At 42.6% G+C, this 14,346-nt stretch overlaps 1 protein-coding gene across 1 annotated transcript in view; it reads right to left on the minus strand.

The window, feature by feature from the left end:
- Cacna2d3 (calcium channel, voltage-dependent, alpha 2/delta subunit 3) overlaps positions 1-14,346 on the minus strand; it is a 935,068-nt gene that overhangs the window by 198,636 nt on the left and 722,086 nt on the right. The window contains exon 18 of the mRNA XM_013030732.1: positions 1,481-1,564. Within this exon, the coding sequence (XP_012886186.1) occupies positions 1,481-1,564 (84 nt within the window). The remainder of the gene's footprint in view (positions 1-1,480; positions 1,565-14,346) is intronic.

Here is a 14,346-nt window from a genome sequence, read left to right on the forward strand (position 1 = left end):
ATTCATAGACTGTGCACATACTCACAAGTAGAGGAAGCACTATTATATTTTCAAATATATCAATCCAGTGAATCCTTATAACAGATCTAAATGGTTGTAAGGTGGGGATTTCACCATCATCTCATATTATTGGGGAAATAAAACCCCACAAAGACCAGGAACAATTGTGAAGTACAGAGGGCTCAACTGCTCCCTGGAGGAAAACTGCCAGGAGCACAGACAAGATTCAGCCTCCTCATAACAGTGTGGGGCAGTACAATCCTCAAACCCTAGCAGGATCCTGGTAACCACATTTAACAAACAAGAAGATATCGAATCCTCACATGATGTCAGACCATTGGTGAGTGGATGAAGGGCGGGCTAAGGAAGTAATTTTTATCAAACAGCAAAATTATTTTGTCTGAACTTGGGTTTAATCAGACTTAGTATAGATGAAGAAGGGATACAGGTTAAATTTCTCAAGCAGATATGACTCACATTTTACAAGGCAGGAAGAAAATCCAAGATTTATGCTTGCCAAGATATCCAGGGAGCAAAGATGTAAAAACAAACGAACAAGCCATAGCAAGGGAGCCGTGATGTGGGTCCCCTTTCTGGAAGGCACTAGAATCCAGTCTGAAATTCCAAATAGTTCTCCTTAACATCCCTTTGAAAAGCAGAACAGTGTGAGATGAAACACTGCTAACATAATGACAGAAGTCAAGAAAAGACCTTAGACAGATGTGAAAAGGTAGGGAAGAGAAATGGAACTTTAACATAGAGATACCATAAGAAAAAATGAAGAGAAAGGCCCCCAGATGACTCTACCTGAGAAACCATACCTTAATTAAAGAAGTCTGCCTAGATTCACAAAAAGCAGCTATGTCTAACAAATCTGATTTATTGAGGAAGTAAGAAGACTTAGTGAGTTAAGTCACAGGCATAAGGAAACCTTTTGATACAGTCTTGAAGGCTGAATTGGAGTGGAGGACAGAGGATCCTGTACTAACAGAAGCACAGGAAAGAGTGGCCAACCACCCAGGAAAGTGGGCAAACATAATCCCTGGGTTGCCCATTAGAAACAAGAGTATGCTCACAGGGTCCTGACAGGGAAATTCCAGTTGTCCAGGAGCCTGCCTGCTTGTCCTGCAGGTGCCTGACTTGCAACAGGAAGAATGCTCTGTTGCCCACCCAAGGCTTCCCTGAAGATGGCAGGTCCCAACAACCACACTGCAGAGGAGATTGGACCATTAAGTTGCACAGGGGACCAGTCTTCAGGGTTGTTTTGGCAGACTGCTCAAACAGGTGGGATGGTGGTCTGTCTGCAACTGATCTGACCGACTGGCAGGGGACTTGTAAAACTCCAACTGCGGTAAAAAAAAAAAAAAGGATCCATTGTCTCCACATCTCTCCAGTTGACAGGGGTCCCTCTGGTGGCCTTTTGACCAGCATTGAGTCAGTAGAGTTCTCTCCTCAGAAGACTTGAAAACAAGTCACTTACCACATCATCCCGGTCTTCCCACTCCACTTCTGAGAGGTCAACGCTACTGTAGTTAGGTTTCCTGCGCTTTTTTCCTTCTTCATACTAGCATTGTGAAGAAGGGAAAGAGAAAGAAAACAAATGTCTGTGAAAATGTCCAGCCAAGGAAGGCAACCTTTATTCCCTCAAGTCCTGTTTCATGGATGGGGAATATGAGGACACAAGTAATACTAAATAGCCTTGAAAGGTGATTAAAATCTTCAGTTCCAAGGATTTTTAATGACAGGCATACCAAGGCCAGATGCCGGTGAACATTTGCTCTGAGCTGAAGAATATACAAGCCAACTCTTTGCTTGATTGGATTTTCCTAGTATATTCCTTGGCTTCAAAATGCAAGGTACAAAGGGAAGTCCATCATGCCATAGATAGGGAGATTACGTCCATGTACTTCCAAACTGAAATCGCCCCTCAGAACACGACAAAGGGCTTCTTTAACACACTTACCAAAATCTCATGTTTTATAAACTGTGTCTCAAGCTTAACCCTGTGCTTCTTGGGTGAGAAATAAAACTACTGATCTCTATACTTTTGAGTTGGGCTCAGTTCCTGAGAACACTTTATAATAAACAGAATTTTCTCTTTGCTATAATACAGGCCATAGCAGTAGTAAACTAAGCGTGGCTATTTTACCAGGAATAGATGAGGACTGGGGGAATTGTTGCCAAGTTTAATAGCTGTGAGGAAATTTCTCTGGAAAAGCTGATAAGAGCATTAATTTGTGAGGAAGTGGTTCTAGTTTGTCCCCCTAAATCACTGGTGTTAGCCTACTATTTTATCAACTTGACATTCTTGTATCTGGGTGTTCCTGCATCTTGATGCCTTTAATATTGATTGTTGGGCTGTTTATAAGATAGGAAAGTCTGCCCTCTACTGCAGGCTAGGAATAAGCAATTTCTTTGTAAATTCAGAGTATAGGAATAGTAGCATACTGGAAAACATAAAATGTGTGTGTGTGTGTGTGTGTGTGTGTGTGTGTGTGTGTGTGTACTTTCTTTTATGCCTGTCTCATGATCCATCATCCCTTGATTGGATAGTAATGATCTATGTGAGATGGAGGGTGAGTCAAATATTGCCAATGTATGGAAGCAAACAAGTCTACACTGGAATCAAGGACACAGAAGCCAAAAGTGGAGATCTTATGTCACTGTGACATCCAATGTTTTTCTCTTCTTCCCTGTTGACTATATTTCAGGAACTCTGTGCCACCTCTACAGACTCTTCTCCTTGCCACCAAGGGGCAATGGGCTTCAACCACCCTGTCAACCATGTTTCCACTTCCTCCTTTGCGGTTTCTAATTAACAGACATTCACGGCTTTTATGACATCAGATCCACTCCAGATGAAAAGGAAGGGAAGTGGTTCTCTCAGAAGCCGCTGTAAATGATAGCAGATTAGCAGTTGGATCGTGTTATGGAAAGTTCCTGTGTGCATGGAAACCCTGGGCCTCAGAAAGCCAGGCTTGCTTTGAGCAGGATGAACCAGAAGGTCAGTGTTAGGTGTCATCATAGGCAAGAGCGATGGGGAAGAAGATCTAAAATTCAGGACTATCTGCCTGGGCAGCTAGAGTCAGGCAGTAATTTTAAACCAGGGCTACAAGTACCAGTGGCCCCAAGTTCCATTTCAGTAAGAACCATTCCTAAGAGCTGTTAGGTACCTCAGATTCCTATAGCCCAGATCTGGAATTTCAAAGGCATATTTCCACAGTTCCTTGGGTAGCCCACTTTGGGATGTAAAGGGTTTATTTTGTTGAGGAGGATTTTTCGGGGGTAGGGGAGAGTGCTTCCTTTGGTTATTTCAAAGTGCTCTTTTACTCCTTTATTCAATACATATTTATTGGAAACCTACAAAGCGCAAAACACTTAAAAACAAAGTCTTTCACAGCACTCTCAGTTCCCATGGACTTACTTGTGCTTTATCACCCTTAATTCTGTCTGTTATCATCCATTCAACAATGGAGAAATGAACTCTAACAGGTTAAGTAACAAATTAACCAACAAGTTACAGAAGATCATCTAAGCAGTATGGAGAAGGACGTCCCACCAACCAACCAGTCCCTGCCCCAGTTTTTATGTCTAGACCTCATGCTATTTTAACCTCTGTGAAAGAAATGTTAAAAACCCACCAAATGTGTCATCTTCAAGAAAAAAATCCATATATTTTTGTGAGAAGAGCCCTACCACTGCCTACCTCCCACTGACTATGAGACCCTAAGGCATGTGTCAAGCTACTCCAGAGATTCTTACTCATTTTCCAAACTACCTGCACAGGAAAGGCAGGCTGAGGAGACAGACATCAGATACAAAATGGCATCACAGTCCATGTTCCAAATATATTCTTAATTCATGGGTAACAGGATTGCAAGAATCATGTTCTTCCTGGAAAGACAGGGTCTTCTTGTATGGGATTTGTTTATACCTTGTTTCTTTATATGGAAGGTGACATCTTTGATGCTGAAGCCCACAAGGAGGCAGAAAATGTTTGTCAAAGATGATGGTGTCAATCATACAAGTTGAGTCTTAAGACTGTTCTGGCAGAGTCATTCAAGAAATGCAGATCATTACACCCAGAAGCTATTGAGGAAGCAAGGAGAGACTAGGGAATGAAGGAATAAAAGATTTTTCAGCATTCTGGTCTGTGAGCTACCATATTGCAGCAAGCCTCTAGAATTTAATTTCACTCAGGGAAACAGGAACTACGGGCAGGGGGCATACTCCCTAGAAAATTTCCTTTTAGAAATGCTCCTTCACAATGCATGTATAATCAGGGTTATGTAATAAGTCTGAACCACTGTCATCTGGATCAAGATCCAGGTAAGCTCCTTTAGGATATAAACATTAACGTAACCAATGGGTTAATTTGATTGAGAGAAGAAAAGTTCTATGGACTGTTACACAGAAAGCAGGCCAAGGGCTTTAGCAAACTACTGTACTGACCTAAACTTGCTTTTCCATGTTTCCAATGGGAAGGTATAAGAAGGCCAGAATTTGGAGCTCCATTAGGAAGACACTTGTGGCCTGCAACTACTCTTTCCTACACTTCCCAGATTAAGGACCTTGGTTTCCCCACAGCATCATTCTCAGTGAACATGGCTCTAGCAGGGAAGGCTCTGAGCACTCCAGAAAACGAGGATTGGTTCAGAGGTGGGTATATAACCCAGGCCAATCCACATGAGATTCAAGAGACTCGCTGAGGCTAGCATCCACTGGGAAAAGAGGCTTTACATCCATTGGCATTGCTAAGGTGGTAAAATGTGAACCTGTGGACCATTTCATCACTACTTGGACAGTATCTATTTTGAGAATGAAGCTACAGCAGAGAAAACAGAGAGAAGATATGAAGAGAGTCTTGAAGACATATGTGCAAACCTGAATTAAACGGTGCTTGAAATCTTTCTGTATTTGGATGTGTCACTTTTTCCTCCTTGTTTATAGCTTTCTTTTCAGATTAGTTTTAGCTGGATGGCATTTCAATCCTTAAGTAGTCAATAGAGTTATAACCGGAATATATTTAATGCTGTTTTTCCCTTTTAAAAGAACTACTTTTGATAGTACATTTTACATTAAATATTTGCAAACTTCAGAACTTTAATGATTATTCAGGAACATGTGCTTTATAAAATGTCTTATTGCTCACCAGGATACCCTAATTTTCTTGAGCAGAGCTGGTCTCCACTTGGTTTTCTGATACCTCCCAAGTAACAGAAAAAGAACTAAGCTCTTGTAACTCCAGTTCCCAGGCCAGCTCACTTTCTGGAGCAGCATGGGACAAACCCCAGGTTCCCCCAGCTCCAAAACTTCCTCTTCTCCTACGTAAGGAGCTTGTTATGGGGCTCAAGTTTTGTATATGGCAATTGTTAGTGTATCTATAATCTGTAACTTCCTTTGAAAATGTGATTAACGAATTGCAAATTATTTCCAAAGGTTTATAAACAGACTTTGAGAGCTACAGGTAGGTTTGTAGCTTTGGGTGCCTGCTTTATGAAAAAAATATGCACAGGAGAATTTAATAAGGAAAGATATTCTGTGCTATGAAATACTTTGAGGTGAAGTTTCAAATGAAGGCCAGATGTGTGAACACAGACACAAGCCTGGGGCCTAGGAGGATGGGACAAGAAGGCACCCATCCTAGGAGCAAGCCAGAACTAGCTGAGGGCTTTCCTGAAGGAGCAGAACATTCTTGGCCTCATTTAGTATCTAATATTCTGGATACAGGCACTTCTGTGTGTCACCTGGAGATGTTGGAAGTATACTATATGGACCAAGGTAATGGTCATGCTGAGTTATAAAAAACACCTATGACATTGCTTCTGGGAAAGGGCTGAGGGGATCACAGACACACATTTAGAAAGGGAACCAGGGTGGTATGTCCTACGAATGGATCAACATGGAGGTCCTTGTTGTCAAGAGAAAGGAAAGAAGGAAGATGGGACAGAGTCCTTTGCTGGAGGGGCAGAAACTTTTCTCTGGACAATGGCAATGGCGTAGCTGAGGTTCAGAGCCAGGCAACGTCTGGGAAGCTATTTCTCTCCCCAGAAGGCCACAATCTCCACTAGTGAAGGCCATCATTACCTCTTCTGAGGCCCTGGTCAGCTCTCCTCTGAGAGGCTAAAGGGATTACTACAGAAAGGATGTGAGCCGGGTGACAGTGGCTCATGCCTATATTCCTAGCTACTCAGGAGGCTGAGATCTGAGGATCACAGTTCAGAGCCAGCCAGGAAAGGAAAGTCCATGAGACTCTTTATCTCCAATTAACCACCAAAATACAGGAAATGGTGATGTGATCCAAAGTGGTAGAGTGCTAGACTTGAGTGAAAGAGCTCAGGGACAGTGCCCATGTCCTGAGTTCACGCTCCATGATCTACCAAAAGAAAAATACAAAAAGAAGGGATATGAGCATGCAGACATCCTTCTTTCTTGCAAAGGCCTCCTGGCACTTTATTCCTTCACTCACTTAACAATAATCCAGTTCACTTACACATCTCTAAATCCTGTAGGTACCTAACACTTCCCACTCTCTGTGCCAGGCATGCGTGTGCCTTGGGAAGTCCTGGAGAAGCTGCCCAGAATGATAAGCACCTGTCCTCAAGTCTGTGGGCTTCACTCACGATCAGATAGGTCAAGGAAGGCTTTTGGAGTGGTTAAAAGCTGGCATCCTACAGTTAAACCCAGATTGTACCCCAGTCTACATCTTATGTGCTCCAAGGGCTAGTGGTGCACTTCTCTGTCCCACCACTGAGATGGACACAGCAGCACTGAGCTTACAGGGCCGCAGTGAGAAGCAAATGAGAATGAGCATGGGTAACTACACACATAGCCCAGCACACGGTCTGTCAAAACAAACAGAGCCTGCAAAGGTCCCCACACCTCCAATACTGAGGATCACTTGCATGATTACTGCCCAGGACTTTTGGCAGCCCTGGTTTTACACAGCTCTCCCGTAGAGAGTGAGGGGTGAGCGGTTCTTAGTAAGATCACTGCAATAATAGCTTGCTATTTAGTTAAATTACATTATTTATTTATTTGGTGCTGGTACTAGGGACTGAACTCAGTGCTTTGAGCTCTTGCTTGGCTTTTTCTTCTCAAGGCTGGCGTTCGACCACTTGAATCACACCTCCAGTTCCATTCACTCTTCTTTTTTTTAAAATTGTGAAAATACCATACAGAGGGGTTACAATTACATGGGCAAGGTAATGAGTACATTTCTTTTTTTTTGGGGGGGGGGTCCGGTCGTGGGGCCTGAACTCTGGGCCTGGGCGCTGTCCCTCAGCTCTTCAGCTCAAGGCTAGCGCTCTACCACTTGAGCCACAACGCCACTTCCGGCTTCTTTCTTTTTGCTTATATGGTGCTGAGGAATCGAACCCAGGGCCTCAGGCATGCAAGGCAAGCGCTCTACCACTGAGCCACCTTCCCAGCCCCTAATGAGTACATTTCTTATCAAGCATTGTTGCCTCCTCCTTTGTTTCCCCTTCCCATCCTTTCCCATCTCACCCTCTTCCCTCACCCCACTCCCGCCCCCCCCCATGCCAAAGTTGTAAAGTTCATTTTCAACATAAAGAGATCTCATCTTGGCTAGGTGGCCCATGCTTCTCAAGGTCAAGGTGAATACCCATTGCTGCCTCTTCCCCTACAATCTGATAGCTGGATTCCATCTTGCCATTTAGAACTCAAGGTCTCTTTCTATGACACACCCAGAAGAGGTGGCTTTGTAAGAGAAGGGATTCCATGGTCCCTTTGGCCCTTTATGCTCTCTTAAGGATCAGATGTAGGGCCTGAGATGGTTATAATCTCAATGGTTTGAGTGCTTCTGTTTTCTTACTGCTCCTTGTGAGAAATTTGGATAAGGAAAAAGGGCAAAACACAAATGAAAGCAATACTAGCTACTCTCACTACCTCAATCCAAGAATCACCACCTGCCATGGCTGCTGCCTTCCTCAAAGACGACTTTGAAGTAGTGACTGCTTTCAGTTTTCAAAGTTCATTGTTTCCTCACAAGGAATTTATAAAATGCGGCAGCCAATCTGTTCTGCTTTCCAAATGACTGCCTTCAAGGGGGAGTGGGAGGAGGGGGTGGGGGAGAGAAGATGCCTTTTCTCTTCTGCCAGCCAGCTTTGCCCGACCTCCAACCATTCTTCATAAAGTGTAAATCTGTGTTGTGCCAAGCACTGGGCTGCATGCTGGGTGTTTCTTGGTTAATTCTCAAAACGTCCACTTGAGGGTGCAGGGAATTGAAAGTGTGGCCAATTTGGTCTCTCTTCTGAGCCTCCCTTGAGTGTTCCGGACACTGGCTTGGCCATCGTTGCCATACTGTGGGCCCGTCCATGGTCGTGAAACCATGTTGGAAGCCAAATTCCAGCAGTCAGTTGTGTCTCTGGGAAGAGGCAACACATTTGGGCTGTTTTGGAACTGGCTGTAATGGCCAGGGACAAAAGGGTCCATTGTAAAAGAAGAACATCTAAAAAGAGCCAAGTGTTAACCTACATTGCCAAACTTACAGTATCTATTTGATACTGTATCAGACAAATAAGAGTCATAGTACTTTGGGGGAGGACCATACAAATAACCCCTATTTTTACTGTTTTTTGATGTTGGTGCCCTGCATCTTGTATATACAGTTCTGTAATTTGGGGAGGGGAAGGGAAAAAACAAAATGCTTAAATAAGGATACAGGTTGACCCATTGTAACAATGAGATGTACAAAACACTATGTCGAAAACGAACTTTACAACTTTGGTGGGTGGGGGAGGTTGGGGGTTAGTTGTGGAGGTGGGAGGGAAGGGATGGTAGGGGGAAAACAAAGGAGGAGGCAATAATGTTCAATAGGAAATGTACTCATTACCCTGCCTATGTAACTGTAATCCCTCTGTACAGCATTTTTACAATAAATAACATCTAAAAAAAAAAAGAGTCATAGTACTTGAGGACGTTGGTTAGCTATGATTCCCAACACTGTGCGGCCCCATTGGTTGTATGATTCCACAATAGTCCAGACTTCCTCAGAGAAGCCACATGCCTGGGTGATGCAGACATTACACCAAGAGAAATTCCGATGAGTCTGTCTTCCAGATGAAATCCTCCTTGTCATCGGAAGATGAGAAGCCCAGATACTGTGCAGGAAAACAGGGCCATGAGGGTGTGTTCAAAACCAGCAGGAAGATGGGAGAGAGGCAACAAAAGGGCATGTCCAAACAACCAGCCTTTTCCTTTTTCTAAAAGGTACCATGTTCTTATTAATTAATGTTTTAAGTGTCTACAAGATAAAAAGTAATACGTGCTCTCTGAGTATGATTACAAAATCCCTTTGATCACTGTAAAAGTAAAACAGCTTGGTTATCTTTAAAACAACAACAACAACAAATTAACAGGCTGCTTTGAAAATCCAAATGACCTTAATCAGTGTCTTCCAAGTAGCTGCTGAGTAGTCTTGAGTCTCACACGCCCTCTGTAAAGAGAGGCGGTGGCCTACCTGCACATCAAATGTGCCTTACTTTACTATAGCTGGATTTAAATTCAGTTCTTGAGAAGTCAGTCTGTCTTGTAATAGCAAGCTAGTCATGGAAATTAAGATCATGCTGGGTGACTAGAACAGTATGTAGGAAGTGTTTTGTGCTAACAAAGGGAGAAAGAGAACAGGGACTGTGAAGGCTGGGAGGAGGGAGGTAGTAAAAGGAGGCCTACTGATCCAGGCAGAGGGTAACACTAAGCAGCAACTCCTATTCAAAGAGAAGAGGAAAGACACATGGAGTGGCATCCAAAATAAGGATGCACACAAACGCCTAGGGGACATCTGTTGTCATAAATTATAACACTGAGGCAAAACCCTCTCTAAAGATAGAGGTGAACATGCTTTCAGAATGAAGTTCAAAGTTTCAAACAGTTGAACTGAGTTCTTTTTAAAAATATTTAATGTGCATTATTTCTTTTTTGTATATTCTTATTATCTGTAAATAGTTGAACAAAGGAATTGCCAGTCAACAAAGCAGCTTATGAATACAGTGCATCTAAGTCAATGTTACCCCTTTCAACATTCTTATCCACCCCTCATTCTACCTGGATCCTCACTGATCATAATTTTTAGGATATGTATTGAATTGTTGCCATTTGAAAGCGATTTATGTATACAATACATCTTGATCTGTACTGAGTTCTTGAGTGTGGGCATATGCTTTCTTCCAAAGCCAATTTCATACAAGATTTCAGACACCACATTTCATTAAGAGATAATATCTAGGGAAAAGATAGCCTGTATAATTTCAAAGTTTATCTGTGATATCTGGCAAGTAACTTCTTTTTTAATTTAGAGAATTTTAGTTAGCTATATCACAAGACCTTTGGGTATGAGCAACCGTCAGACCACTTTAACCAGGGGGTACAATTAGGCTCAGCAAATTGATTTTAGTATTGCAGCCACAGACAATGAATTTCCTATTCACTCAAGTAAAATCAGCAAATAGTATCAATCAACACTGCAACAAAACATGCCTGTTTTTAAGGGGTGTTGGTCAGTGAGTTAGTTCTCTTTGTGGCTGGTCCTACTGTGGTCAGATCTTTACATCCATATTTCCAGTGTCTTTCCCTAGCACAGTTACTGCAAACAAGACTCTGGTCTCACCATTTCCCCTTGGGAGAATGGCTGTCAGAGACAAAGAGCTCTCACTGTACAAGTTTTTATGATAAACATCACGATGGCTTCAAATGGACAGTGAATCTGTAAATGAAGTTAATAGAGGGATGTTGCAAAGCCATAATCTGATTGGTGCTCAAACAGCAACAACTTATTTCAAAACGGGGAGCCTTTGTCCAATGTATATGTATGTGTATGTGTGATTTTACATAGGGGAGATTCTCAGCATGATACTTTTCTTTTTAATTGTTTCTCCAGCTAAAAGACATATTCAGGAAAGCAAACATGAAAAGACTGATCCTTCTGTCTTGATGAATAACTACCTCACCTGGGATAGCCTTTGTTTTATACCATTCTGACGACACTGAGTTAGCAGCATAAATATGCAAGTGACTACCTTGTCCTTAATATATAATATATATTTATGCATATATATGTATATATCTATATATACACACGCATATATATATATGTACACACACACACACACACACACACACACACACACACACTACCTTAGCCACATCCTGACCACCACACTGAGCCTGTTTCTCATCTATCATCAGTCCATCCAGTCTACTGGCCTGGTGACCCACAAAATATTGGGTATGTGTATTTATGTGTGTGTGTGTGTGTGTGTGTGTGTGTTAATTAGAATGATCCATCTTTTAAGAAATGTTTCTGGATACAGAGTTGTCTGAGTAAACCCAAGAGAGACTTCTGATGTGATTCATGACTCACAGGAAAACCAAAGATCCCCTGCAAAGTTAGCTAAGTTCTCTCTGTCTTGTATTTGTGGAAATGTGGGCTGAGGAAGGAATGGGTGAATATAATCATAGGAAGGGACAGCAAAGCAACCAGAGCTCATCAAACCAGCATAGCCACGGATTGATTGTAAGTGTCTTAAAGTTGAATCACATCAGACCTGCCACCAGCTTAGTGTTAGCCACCAATACGGTACTTCCTGGATGAGGGCAAGTGTTTGCAATCTCCCTGCCTGGACTCTACCTCTCCAACTCATTCCCACTGGAAATATTCTTCTACAACCCAAATCAGACCATATGACAGCTTGGGCTGGAATCCTCCAAACGCCTCATGACCTTATGAGACAGGTGGTTGCCCAGCTCCAGAATTCCACAAGTCCCATCTCCTTTCCTCTGCTTGCTGTTCTGACTTCTCTCTTACCATTTCCTGCCTCTTACTGCACTCTTGAGCTTCATAAAGGAGGCTGCTAAAAAAGTCATTATTCTTGCCTTTTAGGACTCTACGTGTGCCATTCCATCTGCTCCTAATACTGGCTTTTTTACTCCTGTTTAGAGCCAAGTGATCAGTCTCTCTGAACCCTCAGTGGAAACATCAGCTCTTCCTGCAGGTTTGTGATTATCTGTCCAGATTGGGCCAAGCCAGGGTCAGTTCAAGTCCTTCCCATATTCTCCACAGACTTGTACAGTAGTTCCATCTCCATACTGTATTGACTTACTTGCCTTCTTGCTCATCATTGGATGTATATATCTCTCCAAGAATAGGAGACAGGTACATGAACAAAATGAATAAGCAAATTAGTACATGTCTCATTTTATAAGCACAGGTGTAATACTGTGTGCCAGGTCAAAGCACTTTCTGGGCATTTACCCACTTATCCTAATCATAATCTCTAGGTAGTTTTAGTCCTAACATTGTTCAGTGGAGGAAACAGAGGCTAAATTCTCACAGTTTACATGGCTGATACAGCCTCAGAAATGTTATTTGGAGAAACACATACCAGAGAGCTCCCCGTGTTTGAACTGAGACTGCTGACCATTCCCTGCCAGAAAGGACACAGGAAGGGGATAATGACCAGGTAACTTATGGCCATCAGCCAGGTCCTTAGGGTTGAGTAGAACCGAGTTCAAAATGATCAACTCTCACAAGAAACTTTTCCTGGGCAAATGACAGCTAGGTGAGAATAGGCTTCAGTTAAGGGAGCCCAAGCCATTTTAATACAAAACGTTTTGCAATGCAGGAATTAGTGCTATAATTTCTCCCTATTACTTCCAAATGCTCTTTTTGGAGTGTAGCTGGAAACCCGGTCTATAGGAAAATCTTCTGGGAGAATCAGAATACTTTAATTGACTTTGATATTCAGGATACATTTGTTTCTAAAATCCCTGCATTTCTTCACTGGGGAGAGGTAATAACACTTGGTGGTGCATTGAAGTGCCAAATAAATACTTTGCTCTGATTTCTCTCCTCTTTCATGTGTTTATACTTCCTCTCCTTGAGGAATGAAGCTTAACTCATTGGGCAATCCTCTCTGCTTGGGCACAGCCCCGCCAAGCCAGGTCCTGCCTCAATTTAAATCCGTCTTAAGCATTCCTGAGCAGAAGGTTCTTTGGGCTTTTGATATACTTTGGAATGTGTGTGTGTGCGTGTGTGTGCGTGTGTGTGTTCGCACGCGTGCACACAGATGCACATGTGTATGTATGCATATGTATGTGTACGTGCATTTATGTGTGTGTATTTATGTGTCTGTGCGTTCCTTCTAGTTGATGTTCTCAAATTGTCTCTTCAAGAGGAGTTGTGCTTCAGCTTGGCCTGGTATGAACTGTGTGCCTTGATCAGGTACACTTTGGTTTTACTATCACTGGATCCATGCTATGGCTTAGATATGAAATGTCTACCACAGATGAAGATTTGACTTATAGCTGGTGTCCATTTGGGAAGATTCTGTATATTTTAGGAGTTGGGCCTAGCTGGAGTAGGTTCTTTGATGGGGAAAAATCTTGTTCTTGGCCTTTTTGGCTCTTCTTGACTGCTTTGAGACCACTAAGAGGAGGGCACTTTTGTTCCTCCATACCCTACTGCCATGACAGTTAGCCTCAGCTAACAGAAATAGTGGAGCCAGTCACACTGAAACCTCTGAAACTGTGAGCCACAAGAAATCTGTTCTCCCTTCCGTTGTTTCTATCCAGTCTTTGGTCACTATGACAAACGGCTAGATAACACAGTTCAAATGGGCTATGCTAAATGTCCCTGACCCTCCCAGAGAGAGGTCTACAGACACAAAATACTTGAACTTGAGACCTCAGCCTGGAGCCTCCCTGCTTGGAGCTGGCAGATCAGTTCACCTGCAGCTTCTCTCCACCGTGATGTCCAACAACCAATCCAAGGAAATCATCAGCTCCAGGTCAAAGAAATGCCACCAAGTACAATTCTATTATGCTGCCTAATGGAGGGAGGTGGTGAGTCAAAGAAGGACAGTCATTCTGCAGCAAAAACGGCAAGTGAGGCTGAGAATTTTTGAGTGAAAGCCAAACTACTTATTTTCCTGCCTCAGTAAGGTAAAAGTTTGAGTGATTCCTTTTGCCCAGCAACCAACCATAGAGAACATGGTATTGGTTCTTGGGAGTTATGTCTGGAGACACACTTGTCTCTCATGTGATTAATGAAAGTGGAGCCCAGAGTTTAAGCATGCTCTACCATAAAGTGCAATGGTCAGCTCCATGGTGTGTTGAGGACCAAATTAATGTGCCAAAAAGTCCATGGTTGCAACATTTTTATTCGCATTCTTTGGGTCTTATCATTTAGGATTATGTAAAAATGACAGCTGCTTATAATTATTTGGGGTTTTGAGCTGCAATAATTAAAAACATCTGCCTTTATCTTACCGCTACCAGACTTAACCCTGTGAGGTTGGGTCTACTGAACTTCAAAGAGAGAAGCAAGAA

Source organism: Dipodomys ordii, unplaced genomic scaffold, assembly GCF_000151885.1.
Source record: "Dipodomys ordii isolate 6190 unplaced genomic scaffold, Dord_2.0 Scaffold132, whole genome shotgun sequence".
Taxonomy (NCBI): Eukaryota; Metazoa; Chordata; class Mammalia; order Rodentia; family Heteromyidae; genus Dipodomys; species Dipodomys ordii.